Source organism: Protopterus annectens, chromosome 8.part0 (assembly GCF_019279795.1).
Source record: "Protopterus annectens isolate FY-2018-M chromosome 8.part0, PAN1.0, whole genome shotgun sequence".
NCBI classification, from domain to species: Eukaryota; Metazoa; Chordata; order Ceratodontiformes; family Protopteridae; genus Protopterus; species Protopterus annectens.
In genome coordinates this window covers 102496343-102515109 of record NC_056741.1, presented here as the reverse complement: position 1 = coordinate 102515109, position 18767 = coordinate 102496343, and the positions used below count along the sequence as shown (strand labels likewise).

Sequence of the window (18767 nt, the reverse complement as noted above, 5' to 3'; positions counted from 1 at the left end):
ATCTCCAATGTCAAAAAAGGTCAAAGAGAACATATTACAAAGGTGCAGGCACATGTGCAAAAAAGCAGAAGAAAATCTAGTGAAGACAATTTAAGACAGAGCAGAAGAAGGCAAGAGGAAAAGAGGTGGATTGAGTGTGTGAGAGAAGTCCTGTGACAGTCAAGCATGATTGCTGAAGAAGACAGGAGAGGGGCACTGAACAGAGTGAGTTAGCAGCAGTTAAAACGACGATGATGATGATGATGATTACTATTGGAATTTCACCATGTACTGAAGAGGTTGTGCATGTGTACCTAGCAGAGTTGTTAGACTTCACAGATGGCGCCTGGTGACCTCCACTGCAGTGGAGAGACAAAGGAAATTATCTAGATAGATGGATTTTGAATTTTTCATATTTATTGCTACTATTGTCATCAAGCAGACATTTATGCAACTGCTGTCATCATTACAAACATGTTAACAGAATGGATGTAATGCTAATGTATTCATGTTTCTTTCTTGGGGGGTCCCTTACCTTGTATGTAGTCTGGAATGAGATCTGTGAGTTCAATTGTTTTTTGCTGAGAATGGGTACACTGATTTGTTTTGAGGAGAATGCTTTCTCTCTGTCCTAAAAATGTTTTTTTTCTGTTTTATGTCATACAGGATTATGGTGCCCAGATCATCTGTTCCATGCAAGCCACCATTAAGTGATGCTTAGAACAAGGCCATCCTTGAAGCCTTACACTGTCATGGATCCATTTTGTTTCACAGATGCACACGTGACATGTTAGCCAGAAAAAGAATATGGCAGCAGGTGGTCACTGACATAAACACAGTGGGCAGACATGCCAAAATTATAAAACGTGCCACAGCTGCACACAGGAGGGCCACTGCAGTAGCATGAGAACAGATGGCTATGGGCGGGCCCTGCTACAGCACCACCACTTACTCAACATGAGCATTTCTTGTCCACTGTCAGGGATCCAGACAGCTCAACAGAGGGTTCACACAGACTCCTTGTTATTGGCGCTGATGAGGACAACAAGCCAAGTGGGTCCCAAGAAAATCCTGAGTATGTTATATCTCAGCCATGTAATGCCATTGTAGGCATCCTTATGTGTTACTACTTCTACATCTGAAAACATTGATACATGTGCCTTACAAGAGTGAAGAGTCCAACAGAGATGATGGTGGTGAGGATGGTCAGTCTGACTGATTCTGAGATATTTCTTAAGGGGCAGCCAGGCAGAGCATTATTATCTTCTCCTTGTGTCATTTGCATTATTACTATTATTAGACTTCTTTCCACTGCCTTCCCCTTTCTCCAGGGACATCAGAATTACCATCTGAAATACCACCTGTGGATGGTAAACACAACCTTTCTTTTATTAGTAATAACCATTACTTAGATGGACGTCTAAGGAGAGATTAAGGTGTATTGTATTCCTTTAATATTTGAAACTCTTTAACATTTTTGTGTAGAACCAAATTTGGTTCATTTCCACTATTTCACTTCTGCTTGTGTTTATTGATTATTATCACAGGTGATCCTGACAGCGGCTGTGTAGAACTTGTACCACCTGATGTCAGAATATCGACAGCCTCTGATAATGATGGTGGTGAGACAGAGGCAAGTCAGAGGGTACAGAAGTTCAGTCTGACAGTGAGATTGTGGATCTCACATCCACTAGCCTTATTTTGAACACAGTCAATATGCCCATGCATACCCACTTCACTCAAGCCTCAGATATAGGACAGGTTGAGGGTGACATGGTTGGTCAGGATAGTATGGTTACTCCAGTTGAAGAGCTGGTTGAGTCTGCTTGTAGCCATCATGAGGGTGTGGCATCATACAGGTGCTTTGCTAGAGGTGCTTGGAGGGATCCTTCTATTCACCCTCGTCCTGATGCTGTTTTGTTATTTTGTGCCACCAGACATATGTATAAGGCCATCATGGAGACACAGGCATGTTCCAAACTGGCTTTGGGAAAGATTGTGTGATTCCTAAATGTGATGAAGTCTGATGTGCATGACTGTCTCAACTGTGTGGGTGACTCTTTGGATAGGATGAGTGACAAACAGGATCAGGAAATGTCTGTAATGTCTGCTAGGGGATGGCCAGCATCCACATGTCCATAGAGCTGCAACATCCTTGGTTGTTAGCTGATGTGGCCATGCCAGATCCTGCTCCCATGGGAATACTTCTTCTGCTCTGTCAGTGATAGAGGTGTCCACTCCCAGATGTGGTTGGCCACATGGTCATAGTCCTGGCTATAGTCATGTAAAGGGCTTGACCAACACATCTTTCATATTTAGGTAGCACCACCACTTTGAAGCAGGGACATGGAAGTGCCAGTATAACTCTTGGCAAAGACACTTCTCAGGTATGGAGTGAGGACACTGAACTGAGAATTCTACCATGCACTGCTCACACTTGTCTGACACAGAAGGACATAGAGTGCTAGCACAGAGAGTGATTGTGTTCATGCAGACAAACACACACACATTTCACAAAAGATGACCATCCATTCCAACCCATACACATGAAAACTAACAAACCTTATTGTTGATTGGGATATATTGCCTGTTAGTGGCCCTGAGATAGTTCCTACTTTACTGACTGTTCTGTGTTTCTTACTCAACACCCCCTCCATGAATTGGGACACCCACTCTGCCTATTTGGATCTATTTGAGTCTGTCAAGATACATCCAAACACTATGGTTTTGGGTGACGTTAACTATCCATCCATTGACTGGGTAAATTATTTGTGCTCAAACTCATTTGCCTAAAGGTTCCTTAACTTTGTTAATTCCAGTGCCCTGGACCAGCTGGTTGACACCCCCAGAAGGGGTGCCAAAATCCTGGATCTGGTGCTCGCCAATATGGGGGACCACTGTAGCACCTGCACTGTGAGGTCCTCCCTGGTGAGCTCTGACCACAAATCTGTCTCATTCAAAGTAATTATCACACTTAATCCCACCCCAGCAGCAACTAAACTAAAAAATTTCTCCAAAGCAGATTATAACCTTTATAAATAGCTTCACTACACCTCCTTCCTCAGATGGAACTGGCAACTATGCCGAGCTCTACACCAAAGCTTTATACAAACACATGTATGGCTGCATTGACTCAGCCGTACCTGATAGAACCAAAACTAGCTCCTCAAGGGAGAGCAAACTTGCCTGGTGGACAACTGCCATTAACAGGCTTTACAATAAAAGGAAGAAATTAATGTCTCAGAGTAAGAGGGAATGAGCCCTCCTAAACTGGAAACAATACCTCCTCAGCTTAAACAAGCAAATAAGACTTCTTGTGAAGTCCTCCAAAGCAAACTATGAGTCCAAACTAGCTTCCTCAACAAAGGACAACCACGAGGCATTCTATAGTTACATCCTTAACTTCAAAGGAAAGGTCCAGACTTGCGTAGAACTGATAGTTTATGATACCACATATACTGAGCCTATGGACATAGCTAACCTCTTGGCTGACAGGTTTTTTGAAAACTTCACTCCCCTGTTCCTGCCACATTAACCCCTTGACATCCCTTCCACCTGCACCCTACCTTGTATCTCTAAAGAGCAGGTAGTAAATGCCCTCTCTAAGGCCAAAAACACAGCATCTATGGGATCTGATAACATTCCAGGCTGTGTCGTACATGGGCTCCAACATGAATTAGCAATACCATTGGGTACTCTTTAATACCACTGGGTACTCTTTAATACCATTGGGTACTCTTTAATACCACTGGGTACTCTTTAATACCATTGGGTACTCTTTAATACCATTGGGCACTCTTTAATACCATTGGGTACTCTTTAATACCATTGGGTACTCTTTAATACCATTGGGTACTCTTTTCATTCATAGTCTAAGCACCAGCTTCATACCAGCTGAATGGAAAACAGCCACCATTATTCCCTTGTACAAAAATGGTGCTTCCACTGACCCTTTGAACTATAGACCTATTAGCCTGACTAGCCTTTTCTGCAAGGCCATGGAACGAATCATCATTGACCTTATCAACAAAGATATAGGTAATCTTCAAATACTTGAACCTACTCAGCTTGGATTTGTCAAAGGGAGATCATGCCAGTTAAACCTGGTGGACTTCTTCGAGACAGTCACCAAAGCCCTGGACTAGGAGAAATTTGTGCATACAGCCTACTTGGACTTAGCCAAGGCATTTGACACTATCCCCCACTCAAGTATCATTGACAAACTTACCCAACTAGGCATCAGCCCTTATATCATTAGATGGGTTGCTAACTGGCTCACTGACAGAATTCATATAGTCAAAATAGGGGAATCCACCTCCAATAGCAGACATGTAACTAGTGGTGTTCCACAGGGATTAGTCCTGGGACCTCTACTGTTTGGAATCTATTTCTCCGAAGTGCAAGCAAAAACTAAAGGTCTGTGTCTCACAAAGTTTGTTGATGACTGCAAACTGGGAGCAGTCATAGAATCTGCAAATGGTGTCACCTTCCTACAAGAGGGTCTTACACAAACAAACAATTGGTGCCAAAGTCATTGCCTTTAACTCAATGCAAAAAGTGTATTATTATTCCTTTTGGTAAAAGCAATGTCCCTGCTAACTGCTACATCAATAGCAGCACCCTAGTACGCACTGAGTAGTGAGAGGCCTGGGTGCACAGATTGACAGCAACCTTACCACTTGATATTGCTAACCTAATAAGTAAGGGCATTAATTCCAGAAAATAAGTTATTACCTCCCTGTACTCTTTCCTCATCAGGCCAATAATTGAGTGCAACTCCTCTTTTGGTATGTACCTTTCTAAGCACCTACAGCAATTGGAGAAACCACAAAGGTTCCTGACAAAGAAAATTCAAGGTCTTCACCATCTGCCCTATGGGGATCGTTTGAAATCACTCTCACTTTATCATGTTTAATACAGACTACTCAGAGGTGATGTCTGCCTTGCATATAAGGCAATCTTTGACCCTGTGTTATTGGAAATGCTTCATATCTGAAAGTAAAATGGTACACGAGTTACTTGCTCTAAAGACCTTAACCTGGTATGTGATATTAATAAAACCTGATGGAGGGACATATTTGTCTCCCAGAGGTTACCACACCTTTGGAACAGACTTCCACTTCATGTCAAACAGAGCACCTCATTGGCCCTCTTCAAATGCAGTCTGGACGATCAGATGGGTGACCGTAAATTCACCCCAGGGGTTCCACCTGTGTCCCTCTTGGACAGGGGCAATACGTGCTGATTGTGAAATAAGAGTAAGAACTTGGCTAGGCTTGTAAGGGCCCTAGGGCCATTAGTCTAGTAACTTCTATGATCCTATGATCCTTTGAACACATGCACTCATTACTTTGGTGTCAGCCTTGGCCGACTGCCTAAATCCTTTGCAAATGATAATGACTGTGCCATGCCCTTTGCTCATTTGGGTTTGACTTAGATTTGCATATATGTCTAATGCACAGAGTGGCTAGCTAAGAGAGTCTTTGTATGTTGATTATATGCATATTTAGTACATAACAGGATTGTGGATGTTTCTGTAAATACTCATTTCAGGAGTTTTCTTTTTTAAGTTTAGTGTTGTATTTCAACCAGTGATGTTGAATTCCTACTTACCTTTTCATGAAACTGTTGATATTAGTGTCCTATTGACTGTTTTGTGTACAGTGGTAAGTGACCAGCTTGATGCCAGAGATCGTGTATAATGCATACCTGTATATTGCAGATATAATTGCTATAAGGCAAGACACCTCACACAGGTTCTGACTAAGTGCATTTAAGACTGGAAATATGCAGGTACTATATCATTTTACACATTTGTTTGTACAACACTTACCTTGAAATGACTGCAGTTATGAGTCATGTGCTTTGGGGTTGTCTGTTTTGGATGCTATCTGTGCACAGACCTTACATGGTTAAGTACAGTTTGTGTACACCAAATGTCTTCACTTTTAATATTTGTATGTGCTCAGGTTGTTGTGTGAATTAATTTGATGGTGATGTGTGTGCTATCTTTCCCTTAAATAGTGAGTGTGTGCATTACCCTTTGGATCTTAAGTGGTGAGTGTGTGCTATTCTTTCCCTCTTAACCAGGGCCAGGGCATAATATGCACACCAATGTCTGCTAGCACCATTTTCAGCTGGAGATTCTCCCTCTCTGTCCTTATTTGTGTGTGCTATTGCTGCTGACCCTGTCTGTAGACCAGGTATGTGTGGTCCTGGCCTTTGCTGTCCCTGTTGCAGCTGTTTCCCCAAGATGTTATTGCACAATATGGCTCAGACTGTGAGAATTTCTGTGCAGGTGCCTGGGCACCTTCTGTTGTGTCTAGACAGCTGAACAATGACTTCAGCATGCCAAATACATGCTCTGTAATGTTTCTAATTTAAGTATGGGCATCATCGTATCCTTCTTCTGTGGGTGTATGGGATCACTTCTCTGGAACAGACTTCCTATTCATGTAAAATAGAGGTCCTCTCTTTACCCATTCAAATGCATCCACCACAGATTTGCCCCTGGGGTGGCACCCGTGTCCCTCATGGACATGGGTAGCCAGTGTTGATCATAGACTCACTCTGTTCATAAATTTTTCTGCAAACTACCCAAAAAGTACAAATGGGGATACTTGGGATTAATATAGCTAGGCTTGTAAAGTCTTTAGAGCCACTAGCATAGTAACCTCATATGAACCTATGAGCCTATGTGTGTGTGCACGTCTGACAGGTGTCATAAGCCAAAGTTGCACTGCATAACCTGAATCACCCAGTAGATGGCCGTGTGGAGCATCATTCCTACCAAACCTTATGTAAAGATGTAAAGTGTGTCAAACGTGTTGGTCATGATAACTGTCTGAGTTGCCTGCACAATCAGGATGATCCCACTGGCATTACAGACAAACTATACACCAAAAAATGAGATGGAAGAGAACGTGCAAAAAACTAAAACCAAAATCCAAGGTTCGCTAGTGAGTACCAAATAAGGGCCCGAGTCCGAAATAAAACTGAAGAAGTTTAATACCACAAATCAAACAGAAAAAAACGAAAAACACATATTGAAAACACCAAGGCGCATTAACGCTATCAAATAATAGTACATTTTTGTACACCTTCATCAGATGCAAATACCCCATAATGGTACAGTTTTAATGGATTGTATTATTTATGAATCCAAAATGAAAGAATTGTTGAATGACAACAGCAAATATTCCAGGTCCTCCATCAATGAAATAAATATAGCCAATTCCAAAATTAATGTCATACTTGATAATTTGTTATTAGAAGGATCTATTAATTTTGATACATACAATTTTTTGACCAACAAGAATCCTAGGGTGCTATCAGTATTTGGCATTCCAAAGGTTCACAAGGACCCTTTGGATCCACCCTTCGATTAATTGTATCCTCAGAAGGCTCTATCACTGCCCCTCTAACCAAGTTTGTAGATGTCAAGTTGAAGGATCTATCTACAAGAGGTCCAGCAGTTTTAAAAGATTCTTGGGATTTACTCAGACAGGTAAAACCTGACCTTTATCAACTGGAAATCCTTTTTGTAACTTTAGACCTAGTGGAACTTTTTGGTTCTATTCCACATGACACAGGTCTACAGTGGCTCAAGGAATGTATGAGGGAAATGGTAATTTTAATTATTGTGATTTCACTAATTGTTTATTATTAATGGAAGTTATATTCGAAAATAATTTTATGTATTATGAAGGTGAAATTTTCCAATAAAAACAAGGGGTTGCAATGGGGGCAATATGTGCACCAACATATGTAAACATTATTCTGGCTTGGTGGGAGACCAAATTTGTACTTAATAGTGAATTTGCCAGCTGCTGGTCCTTATATAAACGTTTTTTGAATGATATTTGCATATTTTGGACAGACAGCAGGGACAGATTTTTTTAATTTTTGTCCTATTTAAAAGGCACCACCAATTTTTTGGATTTTACTTACAATTTTAATAGTCAGGAATTAATATATTTTGACATTTCCCTTTATAAGGAGAATAATCAATTTTCCTTCAAAGTACACAGGAAAAGCACCTTCTCCAATTCCTACCTTCATTTTACAAGTGGTCATCTGTTTTTTCAAAAGAAGAACCTGTTAAAAGGACAGTTGGTAAGGATTAGTCGGATGACTTCCCAGGACAAAGACTTTATAACAGAATGTGGTTTTGTATGTGATATGTTCAAGGAAAGGGGTTACCCTGAAAGTTTAATTTATGATGGAAAAAGATCAGTTTATAGTTTTAGACACTCACTGCAACATTACAAGTTTTATGAATTGGAACGAAGCTTATATTATGGATTTTACTGGGGGATTCTGGGGTCATTAAATGGGTTATTAACAAGGAATGGGATAGATTCAAAGAATTTTTGGACCTGGATATTTTATTCCAACAGCCTTTAAAATTCACATACAGAAAGGACAGAAACATTTAGAACCTATTTGAGTTTGAGGGTGGCCTGAACCAACAAGGTAGATAAGGAAAAATGGGAACCTTCAAATGTGGGACTTGTTCCCAGTGTTCGCATATATACAATGAATCTTTTATAGAAATACAAATTAGGAATAGGAAAATTATGAGCACCTGTTTTTCCAATTGCAATACATGTGGTGTGACTTATTTGGCTACCTGTCAGTGTTGCAACTCATTTTATGTGGGGAAGACAGAAAGAAAATTAAAACTGAGAATTTATGAACACCTTTATGAAATTCGGAAAGAAAATATGAATAATGCTTTATTCCGTCACAAGGTAGTATGTGAACAGGCATCTTTTACATTTTTTGTATTGGAGGTTGTGCCCAAAGAGATTAGAGGGGGCATGTGGGAAGCCAAATTGGAATATCGTGAGTTATATTGGCAGATTATTTTAGAAGCTACAAGAAGTCCTGGTCTGAATGAAATGCTCTCTATTCTTCCAGTTCTTAAGTTAAGAGCTGCTAAATTGTAATTTTTTATAAAACCACTAGATGCTAGTCTTACACTTTTTTATGTGCTTATGGACCCAACAGTCAACAGTATTTATTCATTCATTATTTTAAATATCTTTTTACATCTTTTTACATGCTTATATATTTATTATTTATTATTCTTAATGTTTTGTTATGAGATAGTACACAGTGTATGTAAATTAAATGTAAATCAAATAATTTTTATTCAAGTATTTTTTAAGTATTTTTTACCTTGATATATAAAGAATTTTAATGAGTTTTCTTCAAATAATGAATTTGATTGGTCAATGGTTTTAAGTAATGATTGGTTTATGTCTTAACAGCCACACATATAAGCATTTAGTCTGACCATTATGGGGTATTTGCATCTGATGAAGGTGTACGAAAACGTATTATTTAGGTTCATAGGTTCATAGGTTCATACTAGGTACTCTATCCCGAGGCAGGGCATTTAAAGCCCCATAGTTAGTTTTGTTTTTTACCTTTAGTATGGGGGGAACTATATTTTTATTATACCTGCTGTCTGTTGAGCAGTGACACTGAGGTAATCCCTGGGGTATATCTGCAATCTCCCATTTGATAGCATTAATGTGCCTTGGTGTTTTCAATACGTGTTTTTCGTTTTTTTCTGTTTGATTTGTGGTATTAAACTTCTTCAGTTTTATTTCAGACTTGGGCTCTTATTTGGTACTCACTAGCAAACCTTGGAATTTGATTACAGACAACCTGGCAGTTGATTGAGTGGTCCCCCTTCCTGTTGATGTATGTACTTACTTTATCACCAGGTGGTGCTTTTATTTCTATGTGAGTGCTGTCTATGACCCCCAAAACTTCAGGAGAGTGTGCCACAGCATAACATTTCTGCATTGTTATTGCTCTCTCCACTGGTGTACATGGAAAATGTATGTCCTCCCTTGCATGTTCTAGCATAACATTAAGACATTGATGAAATACTCTGGAGGCTGAGGCCTGTGACACACCTAGTATATCACCTGAAGGTCTCTGGAATATATTCATATGTTCATAAGTTCGTACTAGGCTATCTGCCCTAGGACATTTATAAGCCTAGCCAGAGTGTGTGTGGCTTTCGCCACCCCTTGGGATGAGAATACTACGCCCATTTAGGGTTTAGTTTACTGTGCCTCTGTCTAGTAGTGACACAGAGATGACCCCCGGGGTAAACCTACGATCTCCCATCCACTCGTCAAGATTTCTCTTGAAGAGAGCTAGTGAGGGGCTCTGCCTAACGTGGACTGGGATTTTGTTCCAGAGTGTAGGGAGCCTTTGGGTTATGAATCTGTCCCTCCAGCATGTCCTATTTATTTCTGTGTTCAGGTTCAAATCTCTTGCTCTCGTGGCTCTGATGGATTTGAATTTTCTGAGGTGGAGCATGTCCATTAATTCCGGATTGAACATAGCCTTGTACGTCAGGCATAGATCACCTCTGAGTAGGCGGTATGCGACTGAATAGAGCTGGAGTTTCTTCAGCCGGGCAGCATATGGCATATGTTTCAGACCCTTTATCCTCTTGGTGAGGAACTTTTGGGGTCTTTCCAACTGCTGCAGGTGTCGGGTAAGATACATCCCAAATGGGGCATTGTACTCAATCATGGGCCTGATAAGAGAAGAGTACAGGGGCACAATGACCTCTCTTGATCTGGATGTGAATCCCTTCATGATAAGGTGGGCAATATAAAAGTTCTTCCTAACCACCTTGGCAATGTGAGTGTCAAATGAGAGGTTACTGTCAACTTGGATCCCTAGGTCCCTGATTACCTCTTTCGTACTTAATGGATTACCACCTATGTGGTAATTTGTGGGTACCTTGTTTTTCCCAAAGGGTATGACTATACATTTTTTGGCATTCAGTTTAAGGCCATGGCTCTGGCACCAATTATCCATTTCTATGAGGCCTCTCTGAAGGATGCTTGTGCCCACTGGAGTATCAATTATGGCGCCCAATTTGCAGTCATCTGTGAACTTTGTCAGCCATAATCCTCTTATGTTTGCTTGCACCTCGGAAAAATAAATGCCGAATAAGAGGGGTCCCAGGACTGAGCCCTGTGGGACACCACTTGTGACTGGCTTAGAGTCTGACATAGCTCCAGCAGTTCTGACCTTGTGGGTTCTGTCCTTGAGCCAGTTTGCAACCCATCTTGTGACATATGGGTTTACATTTAAGTTGGTGAGTTTGTCTATGATGCTCGAGTGGGGTATTGTGTCGAAGGCTTTTGCAAGGTCAAGGTAGGCTCTGTGAACTGCCTTACCCTCAACAATGGCCTTAGTGACTGTTTCAAAAAAGTCGACCAAGTTCAAAGGGCAGGATCTGCCCTTGACAAAGCCAAATTGGGTATGATCCAATGTCTGTAGGTCCCCAATGTCTTTGTTTATGTGTTCCATAATGATCCTTTCCATAGCTTTGCAGACCAGGCTCGTCAAGCTTATGGGGCGGTAATTTCCAGGGTCCGTAGAAGCACCGTCTTTGTGGAGTGGGACCACTGTTGCTGTTCGCCACTCTTTGGGTACGTATCCTGTAGTAAGGCTAAGATTAAACAGCAGCCTTATGTGCGGATTTAGTTCCTCTTGGAGTTCATGTAGCACGCAGCCCGGGATGCCGTCCGGTCCCATTGATGCTGTGTTTTTAGCTTTGGAGAGGGTGGCTCTCACCTGGGCATCTGAGATGTTAGGGAGGCTACACTCTGCTGGGATAGATATTTCTCCTTTGGGGGGGGAGGGGGCGGAGAAATTTGCACTGAACCTGTCTGCCAGAATGTTGGCAATGTCTGTGGGTTCAGTGTATTTTGTGTCATTTTGGACTAACTCTGAGCATATCTGGGAGTTTCCACCCAGGTTTCTAACATAGCTAAAGAAGGCCTTGTGATTGTCTTTTGTGCCTTTTTGCGATTTTTCTCTCAAAGTTGGCCTTGGATGATTTTATGAGTGATCGTAGTTTTTGCTAGTACTGATCAGAGATGCCTTCCTTTAGGGATTTTGCTCTGTCATGAAGTAGCTTCCTCCTCTTGTTGTAAAGTTTGTTAATGGCTGGGGTCCACCAGACAGGCCACCTGCCTTTGGGGAATTGGTCTTGGTTTTATTAGGGATTGCATGATCCATGCATTCTTGAAGGTGCCCGTAGAAGGCATTTATAAAGGATTCAGTGGTGTGGGTTGTGGTTTCCACTGGCCCAGGGGCCTTGAAGGATACCACTTCAGTCTTAAGAAATGTGAAGTCAGCTTTTGAGAAGTTCTTCACTGTGGTCTTTTGTGCAGGGGGTGGGGGCGGGATGTGGATTTCCAGTGAGATTAATTTATGGTCTGATCTCACCAATGAGGGGTATACTTCCGGTGTGGAGCATTTTGTCCCCATGTTTGTGATGATCAGGTCTAGTATATTATCTCCTCTTGTGGGAGTGGTGACTAGTTGTTCCATCGCATTTGAGTTTATGAATTCTAGGAACCTTTGGGCTAGGGTGTTGGGGCTTGAGTAATGTTCCCAGTCTATGTTTGGGTAGTTGAAGTCTCCCAATATGATGGTATTTGGTGAGACATTCATACTCCAGTGTCTTCAGGAAGGCTGAGTGGGGTTCCTGAGTTTGAGAGGGTGGTCTGTAGCATGCTACAACCTGTAGAGCAGTTTTGCCTATGGTTAGTTGCACCTGGATGGTCTCCGATGCTTCGTGCGTTGCCACTAACCTGGAGGTGTGGGTATCTTTGATGAATATGGATACTGCCCCTCCTTTTGTGGTTCGGTCCAAGTTTTGGGGCCGGAAAGCATGATATGAGGTAAAGCCTGGTAGTGCTGGGGTGCTCTCAGAAGCCTTGAACCAGGTTTCAGTCACTGCACAGACATCGATGTTCTCCATACTGAGGAGGGCTTCTAGAGCATGCATCTTGAGGTTTAGACTTCTGGCATTGAGCAGCATTACCCTTAGTTTTTTTTCACTTGTGTTTTCTAGGGAGGTGGGTTTGTCTTTTGAGCCTTGCCTAAAAAAGGCACTATGGGGGTGGCAAGAGCCTTGGCCAATATCCGGAAGCCCAGGGGTGACAGGTGCAAGCCATCTCTTGCGAAGCAGTGTGGCTTGTCAAGCATGTCATCCCAAGCAGACAGACACTGGATCCCCTTAGAATGACACCAGTAATTAAGCCAATTGTTAAAGCTGATCATCTTGTCTTTGTACTGTGGCATCATTCTTGGTGAGTGTAAGATGCTGCTCAGGGTCAGGGTCATACCGGCCTGGGCTACATAAGCAGAGAGCTCCTCTATGTCTCTTTTCATGTAGTCCAGGGAGGTACGTCTCAGGTCATTCACACCAGCATGGACAATGACTGAGTCGTATTTGTACTTGCTTTGGAGTGACCTGAGTGCTTGTGTTATGTGGCGGATTCTAGCGCCCGACAGGCAGCTTACTGTAACCTTTTCCTTGTGTAGTCTGGTTAGCGGGACGTCAGTGTGTCTGACTATGGAGTCGCCTATTACAAGTGTATCTTGCATGTTGTTTGGCCTTAAGGGCTGTGACTGTTTAGCACACTGACTTTGTGAACTATGTATTGCATGTGGTATGTCTTGAGGTAGTGGTTGCTTGGGTGTCTGCTTTGGAGGCCTCTGTTGTTTTGGTAGATTTTTAATCAGAGCCTCCGAGTATGTTTTTGTGTGTTTATGTGTTTGGTTTGCAGTTGTGATAGGTCTATGTGAGACTGGGTTTGTGGTGTGCGTGGTTACCTTCTCCTCCTGACTGGTTTTGCCAGTACTGAGTTGAGAGAGCTCAGCCTCCAGTTTGGCTATATAGTTGCATCTCTCACATATATTTGTATTTGTTGGGAGGAGGAGAGGGTTGTCTGTGTACATGAGGCAATTGTAACATTGCCTCAAGATTCCCAGATTCACCAGCTGAACAGGAGAGGACGCCAGCAACTGACCCTTTGACATGCTAGAATAGTGTAAAGGATTGCTGTGTAACAGAGTCAGAAAGGACCTATAGGGAAATGGGTACTCAAGGGAATTTAGATGAATGAAGTACTTTCTTTTTGTTTAAGAGTGCTTTACCCGTATAAAAATGCTTTAGGAGCAAGTGCTGGGCTTTTCAGATAGAGAATAGACTGTTTAGATTGCAAGTAGAGCATTTCTAAGGGAAAAATTGAAGAGCAGACTTTGCGGAGCCAGAAATACTTTAAACTTGATTAACCGGCGCTGCCCGATGCTGCTCTATGAGCAACTTTGAGCTAATTCGCGCAAAAGCGCGCTAAAGCAGGCTTTATAGCAGGGGGTTGAAAAGAGCTAGGAATTGACCCAAAATGGCCAATAAACTACAAGTTGCTGGGCTGGAACCACTCCTCTAGGGACAAATAGGTTGCTCAGTGCTCCCCACTCCCACTGGTGAACAAAGAAGCTTCCTCTTATCCAAATAAGGATATGGATAGCACAGGAACTATGACAAAGCCCAGAGATCAGCAAAATCTGAAGACTGGACTATTCTAGTTCAGTAAGGTGGGAAAACAAGGATATATTTTTTTCTTTTTTTCAGAGACAGAAGAAAAAGATACAGTAACAAACAGTAAATGCTTTAAAACGGCTAGCGCACTTGAGTGTGTTAGCCTAACAGTTAAATTAAACAAAAACTAACTTTTAAAGTGCAAACAGTTTAGAAGCAACACAAATACAGTATAAACAATATGCAGAGCTGATTTCAAGGGTTTTCAAGGGTTGATAGCTAATATTCCTAATGCTGCACATACCTTAGTTTCCACTGGTATAGGTTCTCATAGATTTCACCAGAGTCTGAGGTGGGGATGGCAGAGGTTGCATAGTTCCTGCACTGTTTCTCTATCAACCCTGTATTGCTCTATCATTTCAACATCTTGCAGTCCGTGATATGTTACATGGGGAATGAACACCCTTCTTCTCCTTGGATTAGGCCTATCAACAGCAACATAGATTTGGATCTCTTGCATATACACATGCAAGAAAGCAGCATCAGCCATAACACTGCTTTTTTTTTTTGCTAAGCGTGATGGTGCTGTATTCCAATAGGTTTTGGTGTTCATAGCAAAGGGCTATACCATTTCAGCATGGTAATTTTATAGCTTCATAAATGGCACCGCCATATTGGATTGGATCATTAGTATGTAATTCAGATGATTATGCTTTCATAGTATACTGTGCTGGTTAGCTTTGTTTGGCGGCTCTACACAAAGTATAGAGCTGTTTAATGAATACAAAACAGAGTGGTATAGTGTGCACAACAGCAGTGCAAAAATTAGAAAATTAGATGTTCTTGAATCTGGCCGAATATATTATCTAATCTTATACAGAAAAAAAAATGACAGAGACAATCTTGAAAGAAATTTCTAACTACATGGTGTCATGTCTTTCATTCTAAGAAAGGAACTGTTTTAAGCATATTTGTTGTTGTGGAATACTAAAGTGACTCTAACAGAAGTGATATATATGGTTTATCTTCAAAATGAACAACCACATACCCTGTGCAGACAAATGGAAATCTCAATGTATGCATTGTGTTACAAAGTTCATGATTTAAACATGGTGTGTACAGAGCCACACTGCAATGGGCAGGAATAATGGTGCCATACAAGACAGTAACTACAGAATATTATCTATCAGCCTGCTGTGTATAATGTGAAACTGTACCAGTGAATGGCAAATGGATGCATTACATTTGATAAACTATTAACCATTATTATTTCAACACACAGATCATGTAACAATGTTGTATGGTATTTGTAGGCTATCTGCTCATTAACCACATGATAGTCACAGCATTATCTTGTTAGTACACTCTACTAAATAATATTCAGTCCCCTGATTCTATACGTTAATGATCATGAAACTCAAACTGCCAACCTTATGAAGCTGTCGGGCATTGAAATTAACAGGATTAAAAAATAACAGACTAGCCACAAAAAAAGAGTTTGTATCTCTTGGGAGGTATAGACACTTATTTACCCCAGTCTATATTCTCACTTTGTTGATAAGCAAATACAAACTAAATAAAATTAATAAGAAACTAAAGCTGATACTTATATATATATTTTTTTACAAAGCTCCAGAAACAAAGGAAGATGTGGCAAAGTATGGCAACCACCCAACAAAACTGATCATCGCTTTGTGTATCACGGTGATTATCCTCCTGGTAGTAATCATTGCCTTAATTATTTACAGTAAGTGTTTTCCTGCAAATGTTTTTTAAATTTTAAAATGCAATTGTTAACATGTATGTACCTTACTAAAGAGCAGCTCAGTGGTATTTTCAAAAATGAATGCTATTATACTATATGCCTAATATAACCCTGCATCTGTGTAAGTAAGCATTAACAATGTTCTTATCAGTTCATATAATCATAGTACAGTCAGACTATTTGAACAGTGCAAAGCTAGTTTGTTTGCCCTGCATAGCAATACTAGTTTTGCAGTCTTAGTCAAATCATATTGCATATGATGCCAAAACATATACAAAAAACGTAGATGTTTGCTACATACTGCAGCATCTGAAATTTCATCTTAGATCAGTGACCTTTGCTTGAAAGAGCACTTGGGCTGTGGGAGGACAGAACAGTACAGGCGTTTAGCCATCAACAAGTTGCCTTCTTCTTTCAATGTCAAAGTGAGCAAGTGTGTGTGTGTGTGTGTGTGTGTGTGTGTGTGTGTGTGTGTGTGTGTGTGTGTGTGTGTGTGTGTGTGTTTCTATATGTATGTTTGTGTGGAAAAGCTGTATAAAAGAATTTACAACATACTATCATGTTTTATTTATTTTTGCTTTCAATTTATAATTTTTGATAAGCGGTTTAGATATTTTATTTATTTTTTAATGTTGTCAATGGTAATATGAAAATAAAGTACATAAATAAATTTAAAGTTTAAGTTGAATAGAGATCCTGTGAAGAAATCAGCAGTTGTAAGTCACTCTTGAATTTGAGATTTTGCAAGTGCATGTGTGCAGTTGTAGACATCAATAGTAGATATTGACATAGCGAGGCTAAATAAATCACAGACGGCAGTCTGCTTATGTGTCTAACTACACATACATAAAATAGGTTTTCTTGAGAGGGTAGTAAAACCACCACAGACACCTTTAGTGACAAACTTTGTGTTGCTGTACATTAAAGTAATCTTCTTAACACCTTTAAAGTGTTTTACTGTTTTTGATGTATGTAACATTTTTCTTTCTGTTTTTTTCCCTCTTTCTCTCTCTGTCCCTGTCTTCACACAGTGAAAAACTATAAATAACATTAGTATGGTATGCATCTCTCCATTAATGCAGTCTGTATTTTCTCCCATAGTTGTTATCATTTTGTTTTCAAGCCCCAGTATGTCTGAATGGTACAAATTTGGAATTTTTGCACAGGATCATGTGAATTAGATTCAGTTTTATATCATCCGGCTAATGCTCCAAGATGGTTCTGGACCTATGGTGACCATGTAGAGAATGTAGAAATGCAAATACATCAGTTAATTAAAACTAGTAGCATCACATGAGATATTCTGGTTTTGAAGAACACAGTAAGTTTCCAAATGTGAGTATGTATTAGAAATCAATAAAAATGAAAATCAACAAACAAATGTACTCAGTAAATTCATAATTTTGTGCTGAAGTCCTAAAATGTGCATATCCTCAGTAGCTGCACCCCATGTACCACATCTCAAAATGATGTCTTTTTTAACCACAACTCATTTGTACTAACACAGAACTCACTTTAATTCAAGTATATGTGAAATACCACAACTCTTGAAGTAAACAATATTGCTTATTCACCTTTCTTAACAGTAATATGCAGTATCCCTAGTCATGAAAAGCAGGTCAGCAAGTGTTAACATTGTCTACTCACCTCTGTGGCCAAGTTCAGTCTGCAAAGTTATGAACAAGAACAGTCATACTGACATCATGCTGTGTGTGTTAGCAGAATTCCTGACTTGTAGCCATCGGTTCTGAATAATTGCTATGTATGAAATGCCCAGTGTTTTACAGCTAAAAAAATTGCCCTTCAGACAATAGTTATCTTCCAAAAAACAATAAATGACTCTACAAATTTCAAAGATTAGATTACAATTTAAAGTGTCTCTGCCTACTGCATTTTACACTCATCCACTTAAATTATTATAATTATATTCAAAAATTATTGTCAGCACATTTAAATTCAGTATTCTTCAATATTTAAAAAGACACACAGTGGCATTAGTTTCCCATAGCAGATAACCTGAAACGTTTATTCAAGGTGGCTGAACTGATGATTTAGAGAGAGATAGAGAGAGAAAGAGGGAGAGAAATAGAAAATGAGAGCAAACATATCCATTTTGGATCTAGATAACCTTGGTTGAATTAATGATTTTGGCAATGGGACCCAACATGGGATGGGAATAAAAAGTGACTGGTATATCCCATTATATTGGAGAGGGGAATGGTTTATCCTTCTGTTTAGCCAATTACAGAGATCACTGGTGCACTTCCTCTTTGTCGCATCAGCATTTGACCCTGTCAGTCACTGATGCTGGCTGTTAAAGGGTATAACATTCCATTTGGCAAATCAGCTGATTTTATGATGGAAGGAGTGACTGCTGTGCAGATCTTTGTTTTAGTGGGAACAAATGAAAAGTGTGGGCAATTCCAAGGTCTTTTCCTTACACCAGATACAGAGACAGAGGCATCAAACCTACCAGTAACCCTAAAAGATTCTGGAATGAAATCAAAGAACTAACAGGACAATACGATAAACAGACCTACTGTCCTAGCTGACTAAAAGGATGCAATAATTCCAGGCAGCCTGCGGACTATAAAGATTTTATTTTATGTAGAAAAAACACATATCTAGTTCCTTTCAATTCAA

At 40.3% G+C, this 18767-nt stretch overlaps 1 protein-coding gene across 1 annotated transcript in view; it reads left to right on the top strand.

The window, feature by feature from the left end:
• Positions 1 to 18767, top strand: part of LOC122808149 — a 773706-nt gene that overhangs the window by 676801 nt on the left and 78138 nt on the right. Inside the window, exon 6 of the mRNA XM_044079121.1 lies at positions 15990 to 16106. Within this exon, the coding sequence (XP_043935056.1) occupies positions 15990 to 16106 (117 nt within the window). The remainder of the gene's footprint in view (positions 1 to 15989; positions 16107 to 18767) is intronic.